The sequence below is a fragment of the Procambarus clarkii genome, chromosome 17, assembly GCF_040958095.1.
Source record: "Procambarus clarkii isolate CNS0578487 chromosome 17, FALCON_Pclarkii_2.0, whole genome shotgun sequence".
Classification (NCBI taxonomy): Eukaryota; Metazoa; Arthropoda; class Malacostraca; order Decapoda; family Cambaridae; genus Procambarus; species Procambarus clarkii.
Window position 1 is genome coordinate 40,661,035 of NC_091166.1, and position 22,047 is coordinate 40,683,081.

The following is a 22,047-nucleotide window of genomic DNA, read 5'->3' on the forward strand; positions in this document are numbered from 1 at the left end:
GCACAGTAGTCTATGTCCTTGGTTCACAACTGAGACACCTGAATTCAATCCCCAGGCAGGAGAGAAATGGTTGGGCACATTCACCTGATGCCTTTGTTCAATTAGCAGTAAAATAGGTTCTTGTGATTAGGGACGTATTTTGGGTCGTGTCTTAGGGTAGGCCAAAGTTGGCCCTAAGAGTTGGCCAACTTAGCCTCTGTACAGGGTTTCCTTTCCCAGACAATGGAAATTACAGTACAGTATATTAAAAGCCTTAAATAAATAAATATACACCTGATCAACTAGGAAATTTTGATTTTATTGCTAAGTAATTAAGACAAGAAATGCTAGGCCCACAAAGATATACATTATATCCCATGTATAGCATGATTATTAGAATGGATTTAATTTTCACACAACTGTTCTGTGATGTTAATAAAAGAAATATTATTTAAAGGTACTGTTATAGAAGTCAATTTTCTGCACTTCTATTCCACACATCCTTTCATCAGTGTCATTAAGACGTGCTACAAATTACCTAGGAAAGTTGGTGAGCGAGAGAACCACTTCGTCGGGCTGTAATAAGCTCTGTACTTCACTTCGACGGAAGCTCATGTTGTGCTCAACGATGTTGAAGTGTTGGACAAGAGAACCATAGGGCTGTCCGGGGGTGCCTTCCACCATGTATTCTGCATATTCCGGCCGCCACAGTGACCGCACCTCCCTGTTAACAGAAAATAGTGTAGCACTTAACTAACCATGTTTATCCTATGACCGCCATGTGGTCTCAACACTGCCCAAGCACCAACCCTGGGACTGCCCCAGCTCCATAGTACAGCTATTCTGTACTGCCTAAAGCTCCCGAAAACTGTGCCAGTTCCCCAGTGCTTCCCAAAGCTCCTCTGTCGTGCCCAGATTTAAATAAAAAAATAATCCAAGTTTTTGGCTTTTTATGCGTTACTTAATATTTCTGGCTATATTTTTATTAAACTGAGAACTGCTTCAATTTAAAACTAATAATTTTGTGAAATTCATGGATGTTGCACCATGATACATATATGCCTTAAATGTACAGAACCTTAAATGATAAATTATTTATGTAAGTAAAATAATATGCACATTTATGATATAAACTTGCATAAATCAAAACCTTGTATAAATCAAAACCTTTATATAGTTTGAGCTTTAAAATATTTTTTTTATTTAAATCATGGATGATTTAAAAAGCCCTTTGATTTAAATTCTGATTTAAATCAAATAACCTTTCTACAGATCCCCAGTAATGCATAAAGCTCTGCAGGACAGCCTAAAAATCCCCAGTAAGGCCTAAAGCTCCCCAGAACTGCCTAAAACTCTCAGAACTTCCTAAAGCTCAGCAAGAATGCCTAAACTTCAATATATTGCCTAAATTTCCTCAGTACTGCCTTAAAGCTCCCAGTACTGCCCCCAGTTCACCAATACCACCCCCAGCTCCCCAGTACTGCCCCCAGTTCACCAATACCACCTCCAGCTCCCCAGTAATGCTCCCAGCTCCCCCACTACTTCCCAGAGCCCAAATACTGCTCCCAGCTTCCCCAATACTCACTTGGGATTGGTCTCCTCGGCCTCCCTTAAGACCTCGAGGAGTTCTGATCCCCGAAGACTGAGCCGCGCCTTCCTGTTCTTATGGTCCAGTTTGATGATCATGTATTCTATCTGAAACACACAGGAGAACCATGTTGAAGAGTGTATTGCGAACAACACAATAAGGTGTACAGTAAACCCCCCCAAATACACAAGTTTCAAATGTAGATATAATTCAGCCCATGTGGCTCGGGAACCTGTACGCCAGTTGAGTGACAGTTGTAAGGCGGGACCACAGAGCTGAAGCTCGACCCACTTATAACACAATTAGGCCAGTACCAAGTAACACACCGTGGACCAGGATGCATGTAACACCGTGTTATACTCATGATGTGTTACATGCGCGGCGTGCATGTAGAAGTCGCGTTGAGTGCCATGGCGCAATACCAGATAATTATGGTAGTGATGGTATGCTTTAAGGCCTGGAGGGATTCCAAGGTCGTGGTGCTTTATCATACTCACCATCAAACAAGTTTATATACACATCGTTAACATGGGGGTGTATATCTCGGTGTATATAATGTACATTTCTGAGTTACTGTGATATTTAAAGCGAACTGTCGTTTGAGAAATGTGAAGCTTCAACAAAATCAATACTACCAACTTTCATGCTACAGTAAGACGATATTTTAAGTCAAATATTGCTTCCTTTTAAGGCTCTTAAAAAAGTATTGACATATGATGCAAAACGTCACGTGATAAAGGCGCATTTGAAACTACATAGTTGCCAGAGTTTAAGACGATCTATATACTGTAAGTAGGTCGATACTTCCGGAGAGTGCTCTTTCGTATGAGTGCATTGATGTACTTTACCTAACATGCCACAAAATAAAGTCCATCGCACCGTGTGTGGCGGCCTTGATGAGTCATGTGTCTGTCGGGTGTGTGTGGCAGTACTGCAGAGGTATGTGGCTGGAGGGTGTGCAGATGACGCCCACATCACAGCACACTGTCTGCACCACATTCTCTCCAATACTACCACACACACACATCACCCACTCCAGTACCACCACACGGGCACACACACATCACCCTCTAGAAGTTGTACATAGATCCTACACAATCTTGCGACTACGTGGGCTTACCTGCGGGGTGTTGGCACTTATCAAACTACCAACACCCATGACACACTAACATCAAACCCTACCCTACACAAGGCTGGAGGAACTAAGGAGACTGAACCAAGGAGACTCTGCGAAATGGACTTCGGAACTGTTGGGGACCGAGGGAGCTGGACCTCGCCACTGCGAAGGACCGAAGGAGTTGGACCTCACCACTGCGAAGGACCAAGGGAGCTGGACCTCGCCACTGCGAAGGACCGAGGAATCTGGACCTCGCCACTGCGAAGGACCGAGGAATCTGGACCTCGCAACAATGGTAACAATGCATAACACAACATTTCTAAGGAGAATTGACCAAGCAGACAGACACATTGCCACGTACAGCAAAACATAAGAGAACTGGGACTAGATGCAAATTAAACACTCAAATTAGTCACAAAAGGTGTCAGAGCTATATTATACGAACAACACGTAAATATAATACATTAGAAGACGCTTAAGACGTCGACGCTGGGCCCTGCATAGCGAGCCGGGCGAGTTACACATTCCAGAACGCGCGAGCGATGTCAGCTTCACATTGATTATTGTGATTAACTCCAGAGCCCTCCTCCTCGCGCCTCTGACACATTCCAAGTATGATAGTCAGTTTAGAGAGTGTGATTGAAGCCGGGGACCTAGCTCCCCCTAGCCACACGAGCCTCACACTACAGGGGTCCCAACTGGTGAGCCTCACACTGCTGGGGTCCCAACTGGTGAGCCTCACACTGCTGGGGTCCCAACTGGTGAGCCTCACACTGCTGGGGTCCCAACTGGTGAGCCTCACACTGCTGGGGTCCCAACTGGTGAGCCTCACACTGCAGGGGTCCCAACTGGTGAGCCTCACTGCAGGGGTCCAACTGGTGAGCCCCCAAAGGTGAACTCACCCATCCACCTGATAACCCACGCTCAGGAGAACGATTCCGTAAAAAATGAAACTGTTTTGCCTACCCAGAGGCGTCAAAGGCTCACGCCTAACCTACAAGAATAGCTATACTCATTAGTCCCAGTGAGCGTCAATATTGCAGTGATTTTTAATTTCCCTAAATCACCACAATTTTTATGTCGGAGTCGATAGTGTAGACACGACACCCTGGGTAAAATCTACCCCCCCCCCCTCCACCCCTCTCGCTACAAGTGCGTTCCATGATTCACTATCAATACCAAAGAGGCTACCTTCCGCCACCTTAGAAAAAGGCGTACATACACCCCTCATTATCCAGTGTACTATAGAGTCCAGTGCTACGGTTGCCCCTAACCCATCAACAACAACTTTTCGAAATAATAATAAATAAAAATAAATGGCAGGAAGTGGAGCATACTGTTGCTGCCAGTGAGGTGGACAACAATCTTATCTCTCAAGGAATTATCAAGATAACAATGCAACGCCTAACACACTTAACCAGCTAAGAGATCCCATTATATGGCTATAAGGCCATATAATGGGGATCGAACCCGCGCGTCCTTGGATATTTTTTTTAACTTGCTTGCATGTACCTGGGAGGGGGAAGGGGGGGTCTAGGGACGCGAGTTCAATCCCATTACACAGCCTCAATATTTTCTGATAAATATTCTTGTGACGTCACGAGTACATACAAATACAATACAAGGGTTGTTTGTGTACTGCATTTACAATTATGCTATACTGTATATAAACGGTGAATGTGCGCAGGCCTACTAGCCGGCTTTTCCTAATCTAATTTACGCTCTATAAGGAATAGAATAGAATAGAAATATCAGGGGGGAAAGCGCCAAGCCATTACGACTATATAGCACTGGGAAGGGGTCAGGATAAGGATTTGGGATGGGACGGGGGGAAGGAATGGTGCCCACCACTTGGACGGTCGGGGATTGAACACCCGACATGATTATTAGAATGGATTTAATTTTCACACAACTGTTCTGTGATGTTAATAAAATTAATATTATTTAAAGGTACTGTACTGTTATAGAAGTCATTAATTATAAAAAAAATTATATATATATATATTATATATATATATATATATATATAATATATATATATAATATATATATATAATATATATATAATATATATATATAATATATATATATAATATATATATATAATATATATATAATATATATATAATATATATATAATATATATATATAATATATATATATAATATATATATATAATATATATATATAATATATATATAATATATATATAATATATATATAATATATATATATAAAATATATATATAATATATATATATATAATATATATATATAATATATATATATATAATATATATATAATATATATAATATATTATATATATATATATATATATATATATATATATATATATATATATATATATATATATTATGTGTGTATATCACGAAAATAAACACGTGATTAAAAATGTGACAATGTCAGACCACGGAGGAAAATGAAACAGGAATTTCCTTAAGTACTTTCGTATATTAATACATATTCAGGAGTCAAGGACTCCTTCTGAAGATGTATTAATATACGAAAGTACTTAAGGAAATTCCTGTTTCATTTTCCTCCGTGGTCTGACATTGTCATATATATATTATATATATATATATATTATATATATATTATATATATATTATATATATATATATTATATATATATTATATATATATTATATATATATTATATATATATTATATATATATTATATATATATTATATATATATATATATATATATATATATATATATATATATATATATATATATATATATATATATATATATATATATATGTTGACCAGACCACACACTAGAAATTGAAGGGACGACGACGTTTCGGTCCGTCCTGGACCATTCTCAAGTCGATTGTGATGAGGAGGTAGGGACAGGCAATAAATAGGCAAGAGAGCTGAGGAGGAAAGTCAGGTGTAGGGGATAGTAGTAATGGAAACTGCAGCAGGCCTATTGGCCCATACGAGGCAGCTCCTATTATAACCACCTATATATATATATATATATATATATATATATATATATATATATATATATATATATATATCGATCGTAGGAAACTGTCTGCCATTTTTTTTTTGGGGGGGGGAAGTTCTCCTGGTCTGCTTTTGTCGTATTTTGGATACATTATTTAACAATGGTTCCTGAGCTGGAAACAAATTTAGAAAGCTTCTATAGCAATTTTATCCAGGTCTAAATGCAAATAACCTGGATTATTCGGCAGATAGATTTCATGGGTTTATAATGTGATATATATTATAATTATAATGCTACATGTGAAAAAGCTGATCCTGTTTTCAATAGACATGTGACCTTAGATAAAATTACATCTAGAAATAGGCAAACGATGATCTGGAAATAAGATTCTGCATCAATGGCACAAGACAAAGTAGCTTCGTGAATACAAGCGAAGTGGAAGGTTTGATACGCGGGATAGTTAAATATAGACCACACGTGTTGGATGGAGATAGGAGCTGCATTATATAAACTGACACACCTTCAACATAACTTTGTTTTTATCTTCAATATGTTTTCCTTTACAAATATCTACATTGAGTATTTTGCAAGTAATGATCATATCTCCGTGATTTCGTCTCTCCAGAACAAAAGCCACAGTTCCTTTAGTCTCTCCTCATAGCCCAGGATGACATTCATGAATATTTGGGATCACATAAGCGTATAAAATGGCATCAGGGGATCGAAGAGCTTAATCCAATATATTTATAAACTAACTGCTCACATTTGAGGCTATCTGCTCTGGCTCTCCGCTCCACTGACCGCCAGCCAACACCCGCCCCGCTCAACATATTACTGGAAAGTTATATGGGCGAGATCTTTTGAGGTCAAATGATTGATCATTTCACAAATGCTCGCACATACCGTGTGTGGCTGTGCTCACCTAAGTTGAGCTTGCATGATGGTGGGAGGGAAGGAATTATTAGGGGAATGCGCCAAGCCATTACGACTATTTAGCACTTGGAAGGGATCAGGATGGGAAGGAGGGGGAAAGGAATGGTGCCCAACCACTTGGAGAGTCTGGGATTGAACCTGCATGAAGCGAGTCCGTCGCTCTGCCGTCCAGCCCAAGTGGTTTGGGATTGCAAGATGGAAAGTATGTTCTTTTAAGTCCCGCCTTTCAATCACCCTTGGTTCAATGCAGTGACTCTTTTCACCCTGTTTTTTTTTGTCATCATATTTACATATAAATTTGTGTATCGAAATGGCTTCGACAACTTCCTCATCTACTCCGTTCCTCTTATTTACGACTCTGACTGAAAAACTTTCTGACATCCCTGTGACTGGTCTGTGCTTCCAATGTCAAATTGTGCTTTGTTCTATTGTTCCTCAACTTGAACATTGCTTCTAAATCTACTTTGGCAATCACCCTTAGTATCTTGTACGTCGTTCGTGAAAGAGACAGAGAGGAGAGAGAGGAGAGTGAGAGAGATGAAGTTCAATACCTGTTCAATGTGGCATGTTGAGCTCACAACTGTGTTCAGCCTTGTGTGCACGCCACCAAGAGTACATAATGTCCTGGAAAGTATAATCATGAGGAAGATCAAGCGTGTTTGGTACCTTTGTACTGGTCTAGCCGCAACCAGTGTGATTAATCCGAGTGCTTCCATAATACATAAGGGCCTTCATGTACCCACAGAGAGAGAGATCACTTAAGGCCATAAGTAAAATTCCGTGTAGAGGAGCGTCAGGAAAGTTAACCGTCCTAAGGTGCTAAAAGTCGCAGTCTTTTAGCACCTTAGATGTTCAGCAGATGTTGACCTTCCCACCTCGGGCCGAGGTAGGAAGGTCAACATCATGTCAGGTGATCGGTGACGTTTCTTTGACGTCACAACACGTCACCAGGATGACGAGCCTATCAGCCCTATGCAACATAGGCAATAGGGGAACAGTGTGTTACGGGCTATTCATGCCCGTGCCACCTTTTGGGTGGCTTAATCTTCATCAATCGTGTGTTGTCTATTAGGATCCTAGTATGCAGAATAACCACATGTGAAGAACTAGATAACTTTTTGTTTTCCAACCGGCTGCACTTGTACGCTACTTTTTAGTGTGGTTGATTTCCTTAATTCCACTCTGAGAAAAAGGAAAACATTCGTTTTAAATTTATCCTTAGTTCAATCTTACCTACTCCTTTTTCGTCCCCATTTTTTCCATAAAGTAAGGTTTCATCCCCATTTCTTGGTAGGCAGGTGACCTGTCTCTCCCCTGGGAGATGGTTGTAAGGTCTGCCCACCACGCTTCTCTCTGTCGAGTTACAGACTCGCTCCTGTGCAAGGTAAGTCCACCACTACGGGCTCACCATAGCCCGTGCTACTTGCAACTTGTCTGTGTGTTCGCTGAGATGTTAGGTGTCAAGGAAGAGGAGACTTCAGCCACATGTTGTTCATCTGTGTTGCTGCAGGATCACCAAGCATGTCTTTCCCTCTAATGAACCATTCTTACCCAACCACCTGGTCGTCACCATCTACCACGTGTCATGAAGGAAGTGTTGTACTCAGCTACGTGTCGTCCTGAGAATACCACCACGTGAGCCTGTACCAAAGTGATCCATCAAGATTGTGTAGTTGAGTGTGTGTGAACGACCTGCCGCATGGTCAGGGCCGGACCGGAGCGGGCCTAAGCGGAGCGGGCCGGATCGGGCCTAAGCGGACCGGACCGGAGATTGTACAGGTGTGCGCTTGCTTGTGTTGGATGCACTACCGGATTGGGCAGCTGTCAACACCAGCCAGCCAGCCAGCCGGGCCGCCAGCCGGACCGCCAGACACTGTTGCCATTAACGCCACAGCTGAATCCTATTTTCCCGTTGGTAATACAGGCAAAACCACAACAAACACGAATGTCTTAGGGCTGTTGACAAGAGAGATTTCACGAGTATACCATCATCGGAAGGATAGAACATGAATAGATACAAATCAAGGAAACATTGATTATACATTAGATTGCCCGACAAGATAGGACGGGTTATGATGTTCGATGTTTACCGCTGCGTTTAAATATAAAAATATGCGTTATGTCAGGCAGGAAAACCTTAATTCTTAATTAATAGCCTTGCCGTAGGTGAAAAAGAAAACTGCCGAGGCAGGAGTGAGAAGTTGAAGAGCAAATATAACGTAGCGATATATCTGTCGGATTTTACGGGCTCTTCATGCCCGTGCCACCTCTTGGGTGGCTTAATCTTTATCAACCAATCAATCTGTCGGAGACTTGTAATCACAGACCAGAGATCACTGTCCATGTCTGTATAACTTCTGTGCTTGTGTACGCTCTCTTGGCTCTTTATTTGTCTAGTTATGCCTGCACCATCCTACGCCAGCCCCTTGCGGGTCCTGCCTTTTCAGATTTCAATCGCCTAATACATTAACTTTTTTTTACCATGCTTATATTTAAATGTAAACATTGCGTAGACATCAAACACATCCACTTACATCTTGTTCCGTCTTGCCAAGTAATCTGCTGTATATTACATTCTTAATGACATCTATTCAAGTTCTGTCCTACTGATGTTACTCTCGTAACTCTCTATTTTATCGATGTTCTTAATGTAGGACATTTTTGTGTTGGGGTTCTGCTTATGTGGCCAAGAGAAAACAGCAAGAGGATTTATCTGTGTAAATGGCAACAGTGTCTGACGGCCCGGCAGGCTGGTGTTGACGGCTCCATACTTGGAGATGCCCAGTCGGTAGTGCATTAATAAGACGCGGGGGATTATCATTGCTTGCACGCACACGCCAATACACGCACGCACATTGTATAAACACGCACATTGTCGCACATAGACATTAGAATGACACTGAAACAATTAATTCTAATGTCTCTGAGTAGTTAACAAATGGAATGTATTAGACAGTGATGTGGTGGAGGCTGACTCCACACACAGTTTCAAATGTAGATATAAGAACCCAATAAGCTCAGCAACCCGTACACCAGTTGACTGGCAGTTGAGATTCGCGCCCAAATAGCCTAAGCTCAACACAGGCAAGCACAAAATCGCTGTCAATAGGCTGGGTACGTTGGAATAAGTTGACATTCTTTCTTAAGCAGACCAACAAATACAGTACACTACTCACATTGTGAGCCCGGCCTCCACTAGGCTAAGCATTCATCTAACTAGACTAAGAATAAATTACCTATGGTACAAAGGTAACCAATGCAAAACAAGGTAAATCATTAATGAACAGTTTTTGAATTTGATTTAGTACCGGAGCATGAGCTTAGCTACTGTAGGAAAGAATACAGTGGTGTTTACATATTAGAGATGTGTAGAAGACTACAAAAACAAAGGCAAAACACACTAACACATTTGTGATAGGAAGGAAGGGAGGAAACGGAACCACTAACGACTCACGTCTTGTTTCCGGTAAGGTTATATCCAATATTGAAAAATTTGGTTAATTCGCTTAGTCTGATTTGTTAGTCTACATTGTAATAGATAACGTTTCAGTGGTCAGTTAATCATTTATAACAGCGAACACACATTTGATTTCTCTTGGAGGACCTGTAAGTATTTCTCCAAAGCTCACGATTATCTAAGTCTTATGCAATGTTTATACGAACACTACAGTGAACCAAGTGTACAGTGAACTACGGTGCCAGCCTGCACCAAGCCACTACGGTGCCAGACTGCACCAAGCCACTACCAGTGCCAGCCTGCACCAAGCCACTACCAGTGCCAGCCTACACCAAGCCACTACCAGTGCCAGCCTGCACCAAGCCACTACCAGTGCCAGCATGCACCAAGCCACTACCAGTGCCAGCCTGCACCAAGCCACTACGATGCCAGCCTGCACCAAGCCACTACCAGTGCCAGCATGCACCAAGCCACTACCAGTGCCAGCCTGCACCAAGCCACTACCAGTGCCAGCATGCACCAAGCCACTACCAGTGCCAGCCTGCACCAAGCCACTACGGTGCCAGCCTGCACCAAGCCACTACCAGTGCCAGCCTGCACCAAGCCACTACCAGTGCCAGCCTACACCAAGCCACTACCAGTGCCAGCCTGCACCAAGCCACTACCAGTGCCAGCCTGCACCAAGCCACTACCAGTGCCAGCCTGCACCAAGCCACCACCAGTGCCAGCCTGCACCAAGCCACCACCAGTGCCAGCCTGCACCAAGCCACTACCAGTGCCAGCCTGCACCAAGCCACTACCAGTGCCAGCCTGCACCAAGCCGCTAAGAGTGCCAGCCTGCACCAAGCCCCCACCAGTGCCAGCCTGCACCAAGCCCCCACCAGTGCCAGCCTGAACTTACCTCATCTCCCCATTTGAGACAGTCACCTTGACGACCCTTGAGCTGGTGATACTGGTTGAGGAACTGCAGGATGCCGTGCTTGCGGACGTGGTGGGCGTGCTCCTTGGTCTTGGGCCAGGTGAGCGGCGTTCCCTCCGTCAGTAGCCCCATATTGTCGGCGAGAGCCCTGCGTCACCTGCGACACTCCTCTCCCCTCCACCACTCCAGCAACACTAATGTTATTGAGGCAGTGGTCGCCTCCTCCTCCGGCTTTTACAGGAGTTCTCACGCCATCTTTCCTCACTCAATTTTCATCCATTAGTACGTTCTTTTACGCCACGTATCCCGGTGGGAATTATTAACTGTATACATGTGATCACCGTAAAATGTTTTTAACTCATTATTCAACACGAAGGAGGTGAATAAAATGTTAAATATATAACCATTCCGGTGATCTGTGAGAGTTAGGTAGGGTGGCTGGTTGGGTTGCCAAGGGTCGCCGTAAATACTATTCACTCCATCGATTTTATTCATGTAATATAGTAAGAGAAAACTATAGTACACTTCTCCCAGCACCATGAACTGAGCCATGTTATCTGGCCGCAAGGGCCTATAGGCCTACATTTATTATTAGGCGTATATTTTTGTCATGCCAAGTCTTCCTCCCATAAAACCTCGACCAATCATATTTTTACAGATGATATCATGGAGGGATATTTAAAGGTACGTTTAATAATAATAATAATAATAATAATAATAATAATAATAATAATAATAATACGTGGCATAATACAGTGGATAATATTTAAAGCAAAATACAGCATAATACATCTCAAACGCAAAATACAGTAGTGTATTAATTGGTATATAATTTTAATTATTTATAGCAGATCTTACAATATAAATGGGCATGTTTCCTTACACCTAATATCACTGTTCAAATAACAGTAAATAGGTATCCAGGAGTAAGCAAACTGTTGTGGGTTGCATCCTGGGGAAGGTCAGTAGGTCGACCTTGAGGGAACTTCGATACCAGCTGAATATATATATATATATATATATATATATATATATATATATATATATATATATATATATATATATATATATATATATATATATATATATATCCCATGTATATCTTGTAACCATCAAATGCATAATAAAGCACAAAAAATATTCAAGGAAGGGGGTGGTAGGAGAAAAGCACACAGAAACTGTATTGGAGGGGATCTAAACATTCCCTCTAATGCGTTATGCGTGGTTTCCTCCGAGGCTATGGGTCCCCCTTCTTCCAGCTAGAGGTGGTACTCCCTTCATATTTTTTCTATTAAAAAAAAAAAAAAAATATATATATATATATATATATATATTTAAAGGTACGTTTAATAATAATAATAATAATAATAATAATAATAATAATAATAATAATAATACGTGGCATAATACAGTGGATAATATTTAAAGCAAAATACAGCATAATACATCTCAAACGCATGTTTGAGATGTATTATGAAATATATATATATATATATATATATATATATATATATATATATATATATATATATATATATATATATATATGTATATATATATATATATATATATATATATATATATGTATATATATATATATATATATATATATATGTATATATATATATATATATATATATATATATATATATATATATATATATATATATATATATATACGAGAAAATTACTAAATAGCAAATTCACAATGAAAGAACAGACTAGGAGACAGGTACCGATATTAAACTTTAACGATATTAGGAAAGTACCCTTTAAGTACTTCCCTTCTTCACCACCTTCGAGGTCAACCCCGGAGCTCACAGTTCCTGCGACGGTGCTGGAACCAATCGTATTGGCGTATGCCTTTCCATTGGAGACTTTCAGCGCCGTGGAGAGGGGGGACCTGCTGCCTGGGTAACAGCTTCTCCCCCAGTATCAACCTACCCTGGCTTTGCGCCCTGGAGAGGCCACTCCAGACCGACAACCAGAGCGCAACTCCATAGTCTCCTGAGACTGATGGATGCCTACTAGTACTACTACTCTTTAAGTGACCGATATATGGAAAGCATTGTTTGGTAAACACAATTGGTAGTTAGGTCATCATAACTAATCTGGATAAACCAGCAAACATTTTTATTTACACTTGACCCTAAGAAGCAAGAGATGTGCGTATTTATTATACACATTATCATTATTATTATTGGCATAAGTCACACAGTTGCTTAAAATGCCTATGTCAACATCGTAGTAAGTTCACTTCGTTCCCGAACTAACACAACATGTGCGTCATCACACATCATGAAATAAACAACGCAAGTGAACCAAACTTTGTATACAATGAGCATCAAGATTGTTATCCAAACCACGATTCACCGGGCGATAGCGAGGTTACATTTTGCTTTTCTATACCTGCTTGATGGGGTTCTGGGAGTTCTTCTACTCCCCAAGCCCGGCCCGAGGCCAGGCTTGACTTGTGAGAGTTTGGTCCACCAGGCTGTTGCTTGGAGCGGCCCGCAGGCCCACATACCCACCACACCCAGGTTGGTCCGGCACTCCTTGAAGAAAACAGTCCAGTTTTCTCTTGAAGATGTCCACGGTTGTTCCGGCAATATTTCTTATAGTCGCTGGGAGGACGTTGAACAACCGCGGACCTCTGATGTTTATACAGTGTTCTCTGATTGTGCCTATGGCACCTCTGCACCTCTGCTCTTCACTGGTTCTATTCTGCATTTTCTTCCATATCGTTCACTCCAGTACGTTGTTATTTTACTGTGCAGATTTGGGACCTGGCCATCTACACGTAATGATTCTATATAGTCTCCCCCGATGGCTGTGTGCCTTCGTTTTGACGATTGCTTCACCTCGCAGACACATAGTATTGAACTCCGTGTGTAGGAATCTCGTTTCTGGCCGCGGAGGTCTGAGTGTCTCGCTGGCAAGCGTGTTTTAATCTGATTTTTGGAGAAGGTCTTAAGGGCGGTGCACGAATTTATGATTGCTTTTTAGTGAGCCACAATGGCATCCACGGTGACTCGGTGTCAATGAGAGGCGAAACTTGAACACGTGACAGCTGAAGCTGAGTCCGTATATGGACACATCCCAGATTCTCCCTCCCCCCCCCCGACACATCCCAGATCCTCCCTCCTCCCCCCCCCCCCCCCGGACACATCCCAGGTCCTCCCTCCCTCCCCCGGACACATCCCAGGTCCTCCGTGCTCCCCCCTCATCCCAGTGCGCGGGGGTCGTAGTCCTAAGTTCCCGGGTTTGATTCCCGGCCGAGAAAGAAACAAATAGGCAGAGTTTCTTTCACTTGATGCCCCTGCTCATCGATCAGCAACTTGGTGGCTTAGAGATACACGGCCGCTACGAGCTGCATCCTGTACTCGCCTAGTTGTGCTTGCGGGGGTTGAGCTCTGGCTCTTTGGTCCCGCCTCTCACCTGTCAATCATCTGGTGAACAGATTCCTGAGCCTACTGGGCTCTATCATATCTACACTTGAAACTGTGTATGGAGTCAGCCTCCACCACATCACTGCCTAATGCATTCCATTTGTCAACTACTCTGACATTTAAAAAGTTCTTTCTAATATCTCTGTGGCTCATTTAGGCACTCAATTTCCACCTGTGGTCCCGGGGGGGGGGGGGGGTCGTCGTTTTATCCTGTGTGTATGTGTTCGTCTAGTTGTGCTTGCGGGGGTTGAGCTTTGCTTTTTCGGCCTGCCTCTTAACTGTCTATCAATCAACTGTTACTAACTACTAACTATTTTTTCCCCACACACACACACACACACCCAGGAGGAGCAGCCCGTTACAGCTGTCTAACTCCCAGGTATCTATTTACTGCTAGGTAACAGGGGCATCAGAGTGAAAGAAACTCTGCCCATTTTGTTTCTGTCATCACCGGGGATCGAACCCGGACCCTAGGATTACAAGTCCAGAGCGCTGTCCACTCAGCTATCAGGCCCCCCCCTGATAGCTGTGTGTGTGTGTGTGTGTGTGTGTGTGTGAAGTCTTTGTAGTAGATATGATACAGAAAATTAGGATGTAATCGAGTCAATTGAGTCAGTACATCAGACAACCGTGGGTTAGAAAGGCGGGGTCCAAGAGCTAACATCTCCATCCTGCAGACACAAATTGGTAAAGAAACCATTGTCGCCACTTCCCCCCCCGTCAATCAAACACGTCTTGGATGGAGACACTCCCAGTAGCAACATCAGCAGGTCAGAGTCAGCAACGTCCCTGTTGCAGCCTGGGGTGGCGGGGTGGTGGTGAAGGTTGCATGACCATGCAGCAGGCAGAGGGTGCATGACGTGGCGTAGGTTGCAGGGGGGGGGGTGGGAAGGTAGTGAAAATGATTGCCTCGCGTAAGGGATAGAGAGGGTAGACTATAAGGAATGGCAGTGAGGAGGGGATTAGTTGTAAGCTAAAAGCACGACTAGGATGGGCAGGGAGGGGGTGGGGAGAGGATGGATGGATGGGGTGGGTGGGGGGGGGGATAGGTGACGTGGATAGAGCTAGTCATGGTGAGATGGTTGATGCGAGAGGTAGGAAGGGGGTAGGGTAGGTGTGTGTGTGGGTCGGGGGGATAGATACTCACCAAGAATAAGATGTGCTGCAATTACACAGTATTTCTTTGTTTATTAGTCACTAACCCCCGTGGTTATCTGCGTGAACCCGAGCACACACACACACACACACATGCATGCATACATACCCGTGAGTGAGGGTCACGGCGTGTCGGAGACTCTCTCACAGTGACCAGCGGGAACATGGAGATGTTGACCCCGTTGCTAAGCTTGCAGTGACTACAGACACATGTTGAACATAATCTAGGCTATCAAATAACACGCTAAAGAGCGTCCTTAGACGAGAACCTACTAGATCAGTTTTAAAGAGTGCAAACAGGAACTACCAGTTTCGTTGCTTTATCACCAATAAGATGTGTCAAACAAAACACTTGTATGGAACGCGTAACAAAGTTAACAGAATAACAGAGGCTGACACAGCTCACAAATACGGCTTGGCTACAAGTATCTCTGGCCGTTGTTCTAGCACGGGGCTCTAGATAAAGTGTACAGTGTGTAGAATTGGATAATAGACAGATGACTGCAACCCACAACAGTTGACTAATTCCCAAGCGCCTAATTAACTGCTAGATGCACAGAGGCATCGGATAAATGGAAACTTGCCCAACCATTTCTCGCCTGTCCAGCGAATGCCCACGAAATCCACTGATTGACGAACCTAGAAGGCAAATCGCTGTACCACAGTGACGGGCTGATCTTGGTGTTAGCCAGTCACTGTGACGCTAGGCTGTGGCGGGGCGCCCAGTACGCTATCTCCCTTATCACCAGCCGCTGCCTCTCAACTGGTGGTGAGCGAGAGGCAGCGTGGAGCCCCCGCCACCCTCGCCCACCCTTTTCCTGCTGGTAAGAAAAGATAAGATAACCAGCTTGCTATATTGGAGTGTTTAATGGATATTGCAGTGCACTTTGAGTCCTGTGGTTTCTCCGGAACCTAATAAACGACCTAGCGGGGACCTAGATGTGCCTAGATATATGTACAGGCTTCCTGTCCCCCCGACAACTGGATGTTTGGTTGATTGGATGTAAACAAATACACATTCACTTTGAAGCTCTGATACAGGAAACATACTCACTTTCCTCGCAAAATACAGAACACAACAGTTTCATGAAACCCTCATAACTAACTTAACAATAATGAAATATTATACATCATGACGTCACACTGAGGCGTCACACTGAGGCGTCACCATAACGTCACCATGAGGCGTCATCATAACGTCACACAGAGACGTCAACACAACACTTTTCCAACCTTACCAATTAACCATTTTTTAGATGCAAAAAAGTATTAGTTAAATAATACAAAATGTATTAGTTAGGACGGGTTGGCTTAGGCTTTCTTGGCCTAGCTAGAGGGTTATGAAGGGTTATTAAATACGAATTTGATTTTCTACAGCATACATAGAGGCCATAAAGTGTCTTAGAGTCTCGCTTTGTGAAGGTGAGGAGGACGGGCGTAGAGGCGTGACGTCCCCGTCAGGAGGCGCTGCCTTGCTTCCTCTGCCTGGCCAGGTGTGCCTCATTACATCTGCTTTTGAAACATCTTCACTCACCTGCCTCACGCGAGACCTGTCTCATACAAGACCTGGCTCACAAGACCTGCCTCACACAAGACTTGCCTCACACAAGACCTGCTCTACACAAGACCTGCTCTACACAAGACCTGCTCTAGAGCAAACCTGCTCTACACAAGCCCTGCTCTACAGCAAACCTGCTCTACACAAGACCTGCTCTACACAAGCCCTGCTCTACACAAGACCTGCTCTACACAAGCCCTGCTCTACACAAGACCTGCTCTACACAAGACCTGCTCAACACAAAGACCTGCTCTACACCAGACCTGCCTCACCAGAGGTACGCCACCCTCGCGGTGCCTCCACTGGTGACCCTGGCGTTGAGAGCAAGTCAGCGTTGCATCATGGTAGACAATGCCACGAGTGACAAGGTGATTATCCCTAACCTTGACCACTCTCCTTAACCATCCCAGACAACTCCTACACTCACAAACATCCCAGAGTCAACATTGCGCAAAAATAAACATCACGGGACATAACGAACAATATTTAATATTTACAGTTTAATTTACCCAGTTATATTCTATTAAGAAAGATGATTTCAATCGTTGAAATTTCTTTAATCAATTTTGACAGTAATTCTCAACTCTGATTTTTGGAAACTATTTATAAACATCTGTTATAATTTAGTGTTGGTAAGTCAGGTTAAGGCCCTCTACTGGATGGGTAGGCTTGCTCCTGACTAGGAGAGCCTAATGGGCTTCCTGTTCCCAGCAATGGCATATGCCAGCCTAAATTCTTTTATATATATACCAGCTTTGTATATTTATGTACCTGATCTATATATACACTAGGAAAAGTTGAGCTTTCTAGAATCTAGAACCCAGTGAGGTGTTTCTGGCTCGTGGAACTCTCTCTCCTCCCTCTAGATAGAGGTCATGATCTCCCTCTAGATAGAGGTCATGATCTCTTTCTAGATAGAGGTCATGATGTATATAATCATGGGGAGGGACTCTAGGGGGATGTCGGGGAACCTATGACAAGCAGGTGGCTTCTTGTCCCGGTCGAGGCCACTAGAAATGGTGGTCGCCAGGTAATTCGGGGAAATATGACGGTTCGCTAACAATATTTCTGTTGTATTAAGACCTAACCTAACCTAACACAGCTTAAGTTAGCTTAATCTAACTCAACTAAACCTAACCTAATCTAGCCTAACATAACACAGGTTAAGCTATCCAAGCCTATTCTAGGCTGGGATAGCTGTCCTAATCTAACATAACCTAACCTAATTAAACCCAAACCTACTCTGTTCTAACCTACCCTAACCTTAACCCACCCAAACCCAACCTAATCTAGCCTTAACCCAACCCAATTTAACATAATTCCTCATAACCAAACGGCATGGTTATGCCGTTACGACGATTCGACCAATCTTGTCTTTGTTTATTTAAACCGTTTTATAACATTAGGTTAGGATGTACTAGTGCCGGTACTCGGCGGTGCCCGGGTCTCTCTCTCTCTCTCCCATCTCCCTTGCCTCTCTCCTTTCCATCCTCCCTCACATTCTCCCACTCACCTGTCCTCTTTTCCTTTTATTCATCACGTTCTCTCTCCTAGAGGGCAAAACATGCCCAAATAACATTGAATCAATGTTACTGACCCCTGATTCAACGTCAATCGCCGAAAAATTGCCAGGAAGCCGAAATAGTCGAAAAATTGCCAGGAAGCCGAAATAGTCGAAAAATTGCCCTCTACGGACTATCAAACCCCGACTACACAGGAGACGTTGGTGTGTGATGGTCGCCAGCCGCCCCATGGCGTTCACTACTCACGTTACACCGTGGAAACTAGACGAGGCTGAGCGCCAAACCTAACATACCAAACATATAAACATACCTCGTCTCATACAGACAGTTTAGCTTAGGTTAGGCAGTTTCAGGCTAGGCTGTTTTAGGTTTGGGTTAGGTTAGGCTGCTTTTGGTATGAATTAGGTTAGACCACGTTATTTTGGGTTAGAGATTTGGTAAGGTAGGTCTTAATATCACTTTGTGAACCGTTTTGTGTACGATGGGCCTTTGTGTCCAACGACATATACTGTTGCAAGTTTTATCAAATAAAACACGACCTCTGTAGGAAACATCAGGGTACGACTTGACTGAAGCAGCTCGCTTCAGTCGATATATATATAGGCTTGCTATAGAGAGGCTTCCGGCAGCCCATCATTGTAACCTTAAGTTGAGAGGTTATTGTAGTCCCCTTGCGTGCGTAGAGTGCATACATTAATGTGACCCCGAGGAGTTATTTAGGTGAAACTATGCCCCGATACGCTGGTTATGACTCAAGGTGAAACTCGCTGCCATTACCAGAGAAAAAACAATATTTTCAAGAGGCATCGAAGTTCTGACTTTATTGTGATTATATTTGTGTATATCATTTTTGTTTCCTTCTGAGTTGCCATATATGCTTAGTTAATATGGCAAACTAAGAGGGGTCATTACCCCCTGCTCATTCAGGGCCACATGTGAGGGGGTCCCCCTAATCAAGGTAATATGGGGCCCGACAACTCTCCCTGTTACTGTACTCACTATATTTTGAATATAATCGACCCAGGCGTAAAAATTGCGGTGATTTATGGAAATTAAAACCCCTTATTATTGACGATTCTAGGGAATGTATCGGGTGTGGTAGTAGGTGAGGCGAGTAGCCTAGGTTCTGACGCTTATACTTAGGCTACACCAACGTCATTTTTTTTGTTACGGAGGGAAAGTCGAGAGAACAGGCTGAATCACCGCTGCTCAATCAAGGAAAAACTGAGCCCATCACATTCACCACACCAAGCACAGCCTTCTCAATATTACAGTGAGTGGTTACAGTTAGTTAGCTCCACAGTTAAGTCTGCTAGAGCGGCGCGCTGTCTGCCGAAGGAATACTCTGCAATAACACTCTGACTGTGTCTGTATCTTCTGTAGTGCCACTACCATGGAACCAAGACCACATCAAGACCAATACAGGCATAAAGTACTTCCTCGCCACTGAAGACTCCTTCTATGCCACTCTTGACAAGCCACAGCAAGCCACTCGCTATTGAACAGAAATCAAAATGAAGAGCTTTTATTTATAAGGTTAATTGACAGCACAATTATTGGCCCATTACATGACAACCAACTTTCATTCATGACATTGACAATAGAAGCATCATCTCTTGTCACGAAGAGATGCAGTCAACCAGGCACAAAAAAAAAAAAAAAACACAAACTCTTGCAACACTTGATTTTCAAAATACAGTTCAGTGCTTTGTTATAAATACACACATGCCACTATATTTTGCAAGGAATCATTGCTCTAAGTAATGTGAACAGGGATCCTTCTGGACTAGCAGAAGCTGCACAATACTCAAATGCAAGAACTGTGATGCAGTACACCCTACAGAACACATCAGTCCGTCCTCCTAAGGTTACCCAACGTCAAGAAACTCCCCATCTGGTCACCATTTGGTCCGGGAGACATCTCCCGTCACGCAGGGTGCAGTCGCGCCTCCACAGATCTCCAGTATCAGCTCTTGATACTGGTAATGGCTCAAAAGGGCCACCACTTACGGGCTATTCATGCCCGTGCCACCTCTTGGGTGGCTTAATCTTCATCAATCAATCAATCAGTCAAGAAACTGTCGTACTAAAATGCCCTTATTTTACTTACCTACCAGAGGACCCAAAACATAAAACGGGAAAGAATATCAAATTCGCGAGCCGTTACCATTTTCTAGTACGACAGTGTTTGGCCTGAGGTAGAATATACGTCAAAATGCGACGTTCTATTAGGGGGAAAGAGGTTGACGCAACACCTGTCTGATCAGGAAACATGCAGCCTCACATTTTCATCACTCCAGCTTCCCATCAATGCAACCATCTCCAATACACACACAGTAAACGAACAAGCTGTATTCAAGTTGTTGTTGTTGTTATAGATTCAGCTACTCGGAACAAGTTCCAAGTAGCACGGGCTATGGTGAGCCCGTAACTTACCTGGCACAGGAGCGGGGCAAGAAGCACGGGCTATGGTGAGCCCGTAACTTACCTGGCACGGTATTCAGGTGCTGTCAGAAACCTGCGCAACATGGGACCACAATTCAAATAACAACACTCATCCTGTTCACCCTCAATCACGAACCTCTCAACAACCAGCTTATAAACTCAGGTAAATTCAGGTAACCCACATTATCATTATCTCCTAGTTCGCTCTATCCGAAACGCTATATGCTTGTGAGTGGCTTTGCAAGAATGTAAGAACACCAATGTTATGTACTCCCTACAACCCAATGTACCTTCTTTTTCCTGTCCCACGACACAATGAGTGATTAGGGGTGGGGGGTGGGGGATTTCGCAGTCTCCGTGGTGTAGTGGTAAGACACTCGCCTGGCGTTCCGCGAGCGCTATGTCATGGGTTCGTATCCTGGCCGGGGAGGATTTACTGGGCGCAATTCCTTAACTGTAGCCTCTGTTTAACGCAACAGTAAAATGTGTACTTGGATGAAAAAACGATTCTTCGCGGCAGGGGATCGTATTCCAGGGACCATAGGATTAAGGACTTCCCCGAAACGCTACGCGTACTAGTGGCTGTACAAGAATGTAACAACTCTTGTATATATCTCAAAAAAAAAACAAAAAATATTAATTCCACTCCTGCTGATAATCCATCTTTCACAGTCCCCCCAGCACAGCGGCCAGCGCCTCTACACATCAGAGAAAATGCACAGTACAGCCCATACTACAGCAAACTTAGTGTGGTGCGGTTCGCTCCACCTACTCACAGTGCTCACCTAATTTTGTGCTTGCGGGGATTGAGCTTTGGCTCTTTGGTCCCGCCTCTCAACCGTCAATCAATTGGTGTACAGATTCTTGAGCCTACTGGGCTCTATCAACTCTACATTTGAAACTGTGTATGGAGTCAGCCCCCCACCACATCACTGCCTCT

The 22,047-nt window shown here is 43.3% G+C and overlaps 1 protein-coding gene across 3 annotated transcripts in view; it reads right to left on the reverse strand.

The window, feature by feature from the left end:
• Positions 1-16,350, reverse strand: part of Gclc (glutamate--cysteine ligase) — a 30,149-nt gene extending 13,799 nt beyond the window's left edge. Inside the window, exons 1-4 of one of the 3 annotated variants that reach the window (XM_045765660.2) lie at positions 16,221-16,350; positions 10,960-11,300; positions 1,565-1,674; positions 518-703 (exon numbers count right to left, since the gene is read on the reverse strand). In XM_045765660.2, coding sequence (XP_045621616.1) covers positions 518-703; positions 1,565-1,674; positions 10,960-11,109 — 446 coding nt within the window. In that variant the 5' untranslated portion in view covers positions 11,110-11,300; positions 16,221-16,350. Of the gene's footprint in view, positions 1-517; positions 704-1,564; positions 1,675-3,147; positions 3,172-10,959; positions 11,301-16,220 lie in introns of those variants that run through there. The other 2 variants (XM_045765661.2, XM_045765663.2) reach the window with 2 other exon arrangements.
• Positions 16,351-22,047: the final 5,697 nt, after the last annotated feature.